The following is a 10,365-nucleotide window of genomic DNA, read 5'->3' as shown; positions in this document are numbered from 1 at the left end:
TGAAGCACAGTGATTCAGTCTACTGGCGAAAAGAACTATTCAAATGCAGATACATATTGTTATAAAGATTAAAATGTATTTGTCGTATTATAAATGTTCAGCTATTCAGTTTCACACACCTCTGAATCAAGTATTCAACATTCTCTGATTATTTTTTATATTTTCCATATGTATTAGAATATATCAAACAAATTCACAGGTCCAATACAGACATATTAACAGCTACTAAACAAAAGGGATGTATATGTATTATAAAAAATATCAGTCATTTAATTCTTTTTTAATCATAGAAAGAATCGTGAGTTTGAAGGTGTTCACACAGCTTCTGTATAAAACCTCAATTAGGGGGTTTTTCATTTACTTTTTACCATCAGCTCTTACACGCTTGCTCTTGTTTTTCAGCGTGTTTTTTTCAGGGTTGTGGGTTGTGGCTTTATTAAAGCAGCACATTTTTCCTCCGCCACACTCCTGCTTTTCACTTTGGTCAACTCGAAACTTGACATTTAAAAGTGCACTAATGAGACCTGGCATCTTTTTAAAAAAAAAATGATTTTATTGATGCATTGCATACATTAGTGAGGTAATATGCACAGGCTTCTTTAAAATCGTACATGGCACAACACAATAAATACTGTCAAAATACAGCACAACAAAACATACACTACTTTCCCCCAGTCTCTGTAGCATAAATCAAACAGATGGCAGCATACTTTTGAGAACACTGAAAGGTGAGTCATTACAATTAAAGCTGTACACAGTCACAGGACAGATCCAAAATGCAGGACTGCTCCTTGGGGTCTCATTTTGGTTTGCAAAATACCAGCATCAGCATAAAGTGCATGCGAGTTGTTGGCCATGAAAATCCGAACAGGCAACAATGAGTCAGTGAGGATGAGGGGGGACTAAAGGGCAGGCTGAATGTGTGTGTACCCCCAACTCAACACCCCCACCACCAATGCACCACCACATTACCCCACCCCTTTCATATTTGCGCAGAAGAGAGTACGCAGGGGGTAAAACCAATAGTTGAGGATTTACGAGTGCTTACTGAAAATGAGTCACACTGCTGTATGAGTGTATCCCAAAATCAGCATCAACTTTGGATTGCGCTAACATCATCAACAGATTGACGGCTTTTGCATCTGATTTATTCCTCCATTAAATATAGTATAGTACTGAGGTGACAAAATGATTCCATATGCAAGTCTTATAGTATTTACTTATTTACTTTGAAGGAAGTAAAAAAAGAGAGGATGTTGCAGAAATTACAGGAACTAACCCGATCTGCATACATGAACATTACATGTTTACAGCTTTTGCCAGATACCCATATCCAGAGTGACTTGGGATGATCAGTTACACATTAATTACAGTTATACAACAAAGCAATTAAGGGTTAAGGTCCTTGCTCTTGATGAAAGATTTTTACCTGTAAGTAAATGTGAGATCATACTGAGCAACACTTGCCGTCTCATGCATGTCATGAGCATCTGTTAGCTTGTGACTGGCTAGAGCTTAAAAACAGCTTAAGAAATCAAAGTCTAATCTCTGTCACAATAAAGTGATGGAAATACTGTAAAAGAATGATCCGACTCGGTCTTGGCTAAATGTACACCAGCTACTCTAACAGAGCTTAAAGGAATCACAGAGTCCTCTGAAGAAAGAACATTCCCCAACAAACACACCATCCCTGTTTTGAGAGCAGGAAGTGATGACCAACGTGGCCACTGATAATAAACTGAAGGTGCAGGATCTGAAACACCATCTGTTTCAAGACCCCTGAAGAGGTAATCTGTGTCCACATTTTCATTATAAATCCGGTTTTGCAGAATGGTTGTGGTGTAATATCTGGCTTCAAGACTCTGCAAATGTGGATAAACTGATTGGGGCACAGATGATGTCCTCAAAAAAGATGTCTCAAGTGTGTTATTGAGAGAGATGATGGAGAGATAGGCAATAGATTCCTCTTCTTCAATGGCTGGCTGTCTGGGTTCATCCACAATAGAACCCTCCTGATCCAGACTCTGCACAGACATCTGCACAAACACAAATCTTTAATGATATCCGGGTTTACGCTTGCAATAGACCCAAATACTTATTCTTTGAGTGTATCTATGAAGTATACAACACCAGAGATTGAGGAAGTTTGAGATCTGTCGAAGCACACCAACTCCACCATCTCCTAAGCACCAAGCCAATAAGGAGAAGAAGAGCAATGAAGACACCGCACAATGCCAGGACCAGAAGGTTTGGATTTTCTGAAGGGTACAACACACATAAATGTGACTGGAACTGTAGTCATGACAAGCTCAGAAAATGCATTGTAAAATAACCCATTTTAAATGTTTGTTTGTTAAAAATAAAGAATCGATGGTAATAAAAAAAGAAGGTGACTTATGTCCTGACTGGACAAAGTAAAAAATAGATTTGCTCTTGTGCAGTCACCCCTAGCCGGCTTGTTACAAAACTAAATCTGCTGCAATGTGGCAGTCTCTAGTGTTAAGCACGTTAATGAACTGAACTGAGCACTGTTTACCCAGTAGTGGGACATGGATACACTGTGGGTCAGATAGAGGAGATGAAGCATAGTGGGCCACAGCGCAGTACTCCTGACCTGGAGAAAGCCCTAAAAACGGCAGCTTCCACGGACTTCCTTCCACCATCATAGTGTGAGTCTATGAGAAGAACAAACCAGTCAGATAGTGTAATGTTACAATTGAGCCCATTAGAGAGGAAATGCACTGGTGATAAATAACTAGCATTACATCAGCATTAACAACACATTAATGATTCAGCTGCTCAGCTCATGGTTATGCAAATGAACACCTTCTGTACTGCAGTTGATTAAATGCAGGGCCGTTTCTAGCCATTTTGGCAACCACTGGGTGACCACCTAGTTTGCCTATGCCTATATAAACAGTGCTGGGCTGATGCTACGATGCAATCCAGCTGATGTTTTGATTGTATACTTGTTAGGCTTTCGTCTTATATTTAATACCAGGTTAAAATAAGCTTCTGAAACACACTATTGCTATTTTATCCAGAACTTCTGGATCTTTAGCAAATTATGTATGTATTAAGACAGGGTGCACAGAGCACACAGGAAATCTGTCAGTTCACGCTATTCAATATTATTTCACAAACATGATTTACTTTAATAAAGTCTGTTCTACCTTTCTGTAAATTTTAGGCATTCAAATTGGAACATTTTAGTGACTATAGCATTAAGAGAGAAAAAAAGACATGGTTGAGTTGATCACCTGATTCTCATTCATATTATGTTTATTATAAAGAGTCACTGTTGTGTTTTGCGGCAGGATGTCAGTAATGGTGCAGCATGTTGGAGTATCCTTTTCATCACCCTCCTCCTCCTCATAGTCTTCGTCCTGGCAGACTACATTAGGAGCACAAGGAAAGATCACCTCCACCCAGAGCTGTTGCTCATTAAGATAGAGGGACAGCGACGGGGGGCTAAAACTTGCATTTGCTGAAGAAACACAAAAATACAACAAAGTCAAAACATGCCATAAAGGGTCTTACATATTACAAAAAATGACTTATGAATATTTTAAAAATGTCTTCAGAAAACATTGCAGGTGCAGAAAATGTGTGGACAGGACAGATCAAGCTTTCTGAGAGAGTGTTGTTATTGTAGAGAGGAAGCTAATAAATAATAAATAGCATAATAGGTACGAACGGTCTTTGACTGGGTCACAGAGCTCTGTTGAGGTCCAGTTCATGTTTCCATGTCCCTGGTTCAATCCCAACATGACAAAGTTAAAGAGTTCAAAGCTCTTGAAGACCTGAGACACATCACAGCTGTATGAGGAGATCTGGAAACAGTGGGAAACATTCTGCCACTCTGCCCTGCAAAAAACACACACACATGGCAAATTATAGTCCATTAAATAATACGAGTATTTGTATATTATTCAACATTTTTATGTACACACACACACACACACACACACACACACATTAATAGGAACACCTGTACACCTGCATATTTATGCAGCTACTGAATCAGCTAATAATGCGGCTGCAGGGTAATGCATTACGTATAGATACAAAATCTTCAGTTAATGTTAACAAATATCAGAATGAAGAAAAGGTTTGATCTCTGCTACCTCAACCATGGTGTGGTTGTTGGTGTCAGATGGTGTGGTTTGAGAATTGCAGAAAATGCTGAATTCCAGGAATTTGATTTGAGATGTGAGGACAATAACCTGGAACTCAACACCAAGAAGACGAAATAGGTCATTGTGGATAATAGACGAGCCGGCAATCACACATCAAGCTACCATTCACATCAACAGAGATGCTGTTGAATGTGTACCCAGATATAAGTTCATTGGAGTCCACATCTTTGAGGATCTCACCTGGTCTCTGAAATCTTCTATCCTGATCAGAAAGGCACAACGGAACCAGTTTTTTCTGAGGAGACTGTACCATTGAGAGCATCCTCACTAGCTGCATCTCAGTGTGGTACAGCAGCTGCATTGCTTCGGACCGTAAAGCTCTTCAGAGGGTGGTGAATACTGCCCAACGAATCATCACCACTCAGCTTCCCACCTTGGAGAACAATAAACGCTGTCTGTAAAGGGCGAGGGGCATCATCAAATATACCGCTCACCCCAATCATGGACTATTCACCCTTTTCCCATCAGGATGCTACAGTTGCCTCAGATCCACACAAACAGACTGAGGTATTTTCTGTGGCTTTTACTGCACTGAACAGCTGAATCAATACTGCATCCTCACTTTCTGTGTAACTGCATTTCATTGGCTCTGTCCATGTATCTTGCACAACTACAATAAAGTTGAATCTAATCTAAAAAAAATTATAATTTCAAAGCACAGCATTCAAACTCAGTTTACACACACACACAAAAAAAGAAGATCCACAGAGGTCAGAGGATAATGGCCAGATTGGTTCTAGATACCAGAAAGAATAATGAGAACTCAAACAACACTCAAAATATCAACCTTTAATATAAATGGGCTACAACAGCAGATCATCACATTGGATTCCACTACTATAAGCCAAGAACAGGATTCTGGGGTCATCAATAGCATGGGTTAATTCACCTGACCAGTAAAAATCTGTTTTTCAGTATTCATCTGTCCAGTTTCATTCTGTTTTCGTTTTTGGGCTCTATTTGCATGATCGTATGCGGTCACATGATTGACTGACTGGTAACTGCATGAGCAAGCAGGTGTACAGGTGGGAAACCCCATTTCATGGTGAAATTGTGATAGTTTCTACTATATATATATATATACACAAAATATACACTTTTCTAAACCTATTTCTCTTTGACACATTGCTTTCCAACTGCTAATCCTGACACTGTACGAGGATATCACCCTTAACTAACAAGACTTTATACATTTTTGGGTGTAAATGTTTGTTATACTGGCCAAACATGATTGATCAAGTCAAGATTTTTCCCTATCAATCGGAAGTATATTTGTTGTGACAAAAAGTTGAGGTGTCAAAGCATGTTAAATGTAAATTCTGTGCAAAGCCAAGCAAGTAAAACATTTTATATATATATATATATATATATATATATATATATATATATATATATATATATATATATATATATATATATGAAAAATAAGCATTTTAATATATAATTTTATGTAACATTTCTTGTATATTTTTGATTACTGCAAAAAAAAAATTTATACATTTTTTAAGATTGAATGAGCCTTCCAAGCTTTCCATTTCCATTTCCATCTATTGGCAGAAAAAGAATTCTCTATAGAAATAATTGCTTAAAATTAGAAAATTATTTGTCAAAAGTACAAAAATATTTTAAACTTAAATTTCATTAAAAGAAATAATATATTATATATTCATTTTTTTTGTTTGTTTGTTTTTGCAGGGGATGTTATAGGGTTTTTATTCATTCCGCTCCCAAGATATGAGTAAATCTAATAGCTATTGTACATTACACTACAATAATGTACTACATAAAGTCTAAATAATAATAAATGATTGTACTTGGGATTTATTCTATTGAATGATGCAGATTTTATTTATTCCTTACTTGAACATGACCTGAATAATATGTCCATTAAAAAATAAAATAAAAATAAAATGATAATGACTTATCATTATTATCATCATTACTACTTTTTAAACCCCTCTGGACAGCAGCAGGGGTAATGAAGAGGAGCGGAAAGGGTTTTAAGCAACACACAATTGTTAAATCTTTTGCTACAGGAATTACACTATTTGTTTGCCTTGGGTTCGTTTTTTTTTTTTACTATATTGTGGAGACCTAATGACTTTTCTAACACATTACCATGCTGAATCTGACTGATGTACTCCATTTCCTCAGAAATGTTCATTTGACTCATCTCCCTTCACACAGGTATGGCTGAGTCAAAGGAAACTAAAACAAAGGGTTTTTTTGTTTTTATTTTTTTTTCTTCTTCTCATTTCTGCAATAACGAGGAAAGATACGCATAGAGATTGTGCCTCTGCCGTGGCCATGAGTTAAACCACATGCGAGTTTCACATCACGTCTCATGCACACTGCATCCCAGCTGCCGCTTCTTCACTCACTCACTTTTCCACTATCCAGCATGTGTGCACACACACAAGAGTGTGTCTCTTACACACTCTCATTGCAGTCACCTCGAAACATCTCAGGCTTTATAACCAGCTAGGTATTTAGTGTCTTTGGCCACCGTATGAGAAGTAATTGTATCTAGAGCACTTTATGTAGCTGCACTAATCGGTGCAAAATTGAAACTATGGCTAACCACTCATACGTATCGAGTGCATGCGTATCTCACCCACCCTTGAATCTTTGTCTGGACAGTGAAGGTTGTGGTGGTGGTGTTAATATCAGAACAGCTCCAATGCATGTGACAGCCTAAATCCTGAACCCTCACTCGGGTAGTGCAAGAAGAGAACGAGGGGCCTAACACACACACACACACACACACACACACACACACACACACACACACACACACACACACACTTTTTTAATGACAATCAATACATGTCTAAGTCAACCTAAAACCACTTTTTATAATTTGGAAAATAATCTAAATTAAAAGAACTAAATAAATCCACTCACCTACATTCAGCACTAAAGAAATAACCAGCACGATTACAGGAACAGCCCACATAACTACACACAAAAAACAAACAAACACTGATCCTAATATCATGCTGCCATACAGTGGATTACTCAAACCGAACCATAGATACAATATACAGTTTACATTCCTTTAAAAAAAAAAAAAAAAAATTTTTTTATATTTCCCTCTTTTTAAAGTACTTACCTGAAGAGTAGAAGAGTATAATAACCTCACCTTAACCAGGACGGGTGACAACCAAATACAACCACACAATAAGTGCTACAAAACTGTCATCATACCAATCATACCAGAGAGAGAGAGAGAGAGAGAGAGAGAGAGAGAGAGAGAGAGAGAGAGAGAGAGAGAAACAGCTCTCTCTAGTGGAATTAAGCAAATTCTTTTCTTTTCTGTTTTTCTCTTTTAATGCAATATCCTTTATAAAATAACATTGAAACAAACTTTTACATCTGCATTTTTCTCCAAAACAATACCAAACTATAACATTCATATATATATATATATATATATATATATATATATATATATATATATATATATAAAACTTCAGGTGCCATTTCAGAAAAGCAAGGCATTAAAGACCATTCAGAAAATAAAATAATTTACAACTCAAGATCAGATTTGTCTCTTTCTTTAAATACAAAGGCATAGTTACATACACAATGCTCAGCACCTCCTAATTATATTGTACACATTAACAGCTCAGCTGTGCAATAATTTTTTTCTTTTTTATACAATATTCTCAGTTTTCTCAAGGAAATGTCCATTAAACCATTTGAAAGTCATAAACTAAGCCCCAGCACAATTCAACACTTTTTGAGCAATGTGCAACAGCAGCAGGTTTTAAGGCGCAGGATAAATGTGCAGTGTCCTCGCTCATGCGGTTCACCCTTAATTGTGAGAGCTGTGTGCAGGAGGTGAAGATGGCTGCACTCTGCACAGCAGCTCCCTCGTGGTCGAATCACCGTTTAAGTTCTTGTAGGGGTTGTGGCGCGTGCCCCGGTAGCACATGGAGGGAAAAGAGAATCCTGCGAGGCAGCAGGCTGAACATGCTACAACCTCATCCTGTTCTGGAGGGGTCACAGGGGTCGTGGAACCATTGAAACCGTTGGCAGGAATATTCAAAGGTTGCAGTGGGCTGTTGTTGTTGTCGAAATCAGGTATAGGGGGTACAAATGGAGGTCTGTTAGATTCAGGTGGGCTCCAGCCATTGGTGAGGCTTTTGGGTGAATCACATGGTGTATTTGGAGAGCTGATGCAGTCCATGGCTTCCTCGATACTCCCCTGAGTCAGATGATCTATGGACATTAACTCAAGATCTATGGGAACACCAGAGTCGTCCGCTTGGTGTGTGTAGTCCTTCAGCTTGTCCGTGCAATCCTCCACTACCAGTTGTTCATGAATCAAGTTTTTTATGGTCCTGTGCTCATTCTCAGGTTCATTCAGTAAATTTAGACCATCTGTGTGAGAACAAAACACTTGATCCTGTTCAACTTCTGTGTAAATGTTCGCCATACTATCACTGTCCACACGGGGAAGATCAGCAACACAAGCTGCCGTTGTTAAAGTTTTTGTAGGTGTTGCACTTGGGGGAGCATTACTGTTTGTGTTACTGCTTAATGACTGGATGTCCTCCGGTGTGCAGGGCAGAGACTGGCAGCGTCTATGGGACCGGGATGGTGCTTTCTCACAGGGGGTGGGGCTGCATGGATCAAGGGGTGGGGGCAGGGTAAAGGTGAGCGAGATGACCGATTTGCTGGGGGTGTCAAAAAGTTTAATACGGCCGCCGTTGAGGTCGTGCCTTTGGGAGAAGGGGTTGACGCGAGCCGGTGTACTCTGGACAGGAGATACATCTGATTTACTCGAAGACAGCTGATCTTCCACCATGGCACCCAAAGATGATCTTCTCATGCTCGGGGACTTGGAACTAGGAGTAACTGGTTCTCCTAAAAACAAACAAAACAGAGGTCAGGCCGAGGACAACATGCAGTCATCATGTAAACATCTTGTGGTGGAGATTATTGTATTCTGGATAAATAGTTACAATACAGTAACCACATACTTATACAATATATTACAAAACCTTTATACATGACTAAACATCTCACATATATGTGGGTCTTCCTCAAACTGTCAAATGTTGAAATACAATGTAGCATAGCAGTTGGGGTTTAAGGACCTTACTCAAGGGCTTGGTGTTGAGGGGATCTGAACTCACAACCTTTGTAATCAGAAGTCCAACATCTTAACGTCTGAGCTAATACTTGCCCTTAGAAAATGACCTGGACCACTGACTGCACCCTAGGCCCAACCCCAAATACAAATGTAGAGCCCTCCGAGAAGCTGAGGTTATTATAACAGCAAAATTACATCTGGAATGGGATGTTTAACAAGCATCTAGGACTGTAGTGGTCAGGTGCCCACAAACTTTGGCCACATAATGTATTAACAAAGTATTCTTAGTTTAAAAGCTTTAATAGACAACAACATCTAAAATATGTCAAATGTGATTATGTCTAGGAAATAGATATTTTCTACCTTCCTACACAATTTTTTATTCATTATTACAAGTTCACTAAATAACTATTTACACCATGATCAGTATTAGCACTTCTTCAACACTGCATTCCCATAAAGCTCCAATGAATACAGTCCATAAAGAATTAATTTGTTCAACCCCCCTTCCCATATTTTTGATATCACAGACAATCTCTCAACCCTCAAAATCCTTTATAACGACTTGGTAGACACAAAGGAACACATGTGGGCATGTTCATGTATACACAGCTTAGGAACATTGATTTTGCCATGAAAAGGTGTATATTTAAAAGGTAGAGAGAATATTTTTGCTGGCTCACCCTCCACAGGTCCCATCTGCACCGTCTGCTGCCCAGCACTGATTCTCCCCAACTTGACCACTATCTCAGAAAATGGAGGGCGACTTTGTGCCTTCATCTAAGGAGAAAAATATGGCAAGGTTTTAAACGAGTAGTCATGGTGGCTGTCAGAACAAACATCACTTAAACTTTCTTATATAAAAGTGACAGAAAACCTTTTAGCCCATTTAAACATGTATTGAAACTTGAGGTAAGAACAGGGGCATCAATCACTTCAAATTAAAATTTCAACAGTAATAAACAACTATAATATATATATATATATATATATATATATATATATATATATATATATATATATATATATATATATATATATATATATACACACATCCTATAAGTT

General features: G+C 38.3%; 2 protein-coding genes across 5 annotated transcripts in view; both read right to left on the bottom strand.

Moving 5' to 3' along the window:
• Positions 1 to 75: 75 nt before the first annotated feature.
• Positions 76 to 7,619, bottom strand: si:dkeyp-75h12.7. 4 transcript variants are annotated; one of them, XM_046851128.1, is made up of 8 exons: positions 7,104 to 7,619; positions 6,818 to 6,941; positions 4,128 to 4,572; positions 3,698 to 3,867; positions 3,261 to 3,487; positions 2,537 to 2,675; positions 2,131 to 2,258; positions 76 to 2,036 (listed from the first exon to the last, which is right to left on the bottom strand). In XM_046851128.1, exons 3-8 carry the CDS (start codon positions 4,259 to 4,261, stop codon positions 1,542 to 1,544), a joined length of 1,293 nt encoding a protein of 430 aa, XP_046707084.1. In that variant the 5' UTR covers positions 4,262 to 4,572; positions 6,818 to 6,941; positions 7,104 to 7,619; the 3' UTR covers positions 76 to 1,541. The 4 variants fall into 4 exon arrangements, with proteins under 4 accessions (XP_046707084.1, XP_046707082.1, XP_046707083.1 ...); XM_046851126.1 differs by lacking the exon at positions 4,128 to 4,572 and having other exon boundaries at positions 7,104 to 7,157; positions 7,312 to 7,619; XM_046851127.1 differs by lacking the exon at positions 4,128 to 4,572 and having other exon boundaries at positions 7,104 to 7,157; positions 7,342 to 7,357.
• Positions 7,620 to 7,740: 121 nt separating this feature from the next.
• Positions 7,741 to 10,365, bottom strand: part of tesk1b (testis associated actin remodelling kinase 1b) — a 26,653-nt gene continuing 24,028 nt past the window's right edge. The window contains exons 10-11 of the mRNA XM_046851106.1: positions 9,984 to 10,080; positions 7,741 to 9,071 (exon numbers count right to left, since the gene is read on the bottom strand). Of these exons, the coding sequence (XP_046707062.1) occupies positions 8,017 to 9,071; positions 9,984 to 10,080 (1,152 nt within the window). The 3' untranslated portion in view covers positions 7,741 to 8,016. The remainder of the gene's footprint in view (positions 9,072 to 9,983; positions 10,081 to 10,365) is intronic.

The sequence above is a fragment of the Silurus meridionalis genome, chromosome 6, assembly GCF_014805685.1.
Source record: "Silurus meridionalis isolate SWU-2019-XX chromosome 6, ASM1480568v1, whole genome shotgun sequence".
NCBI classification, from domain to species: domain Eukaryota; kingdom Metazoa; phylum Chordata; class Actinopteri; order Siluriformes; family Siluridae; genus Silurus; species Silurus meridionalis.
Note: the sequence above shows the minus strand (reverse complement) of the source record. Positions and strands in the feature narration are given on the sequence as shown.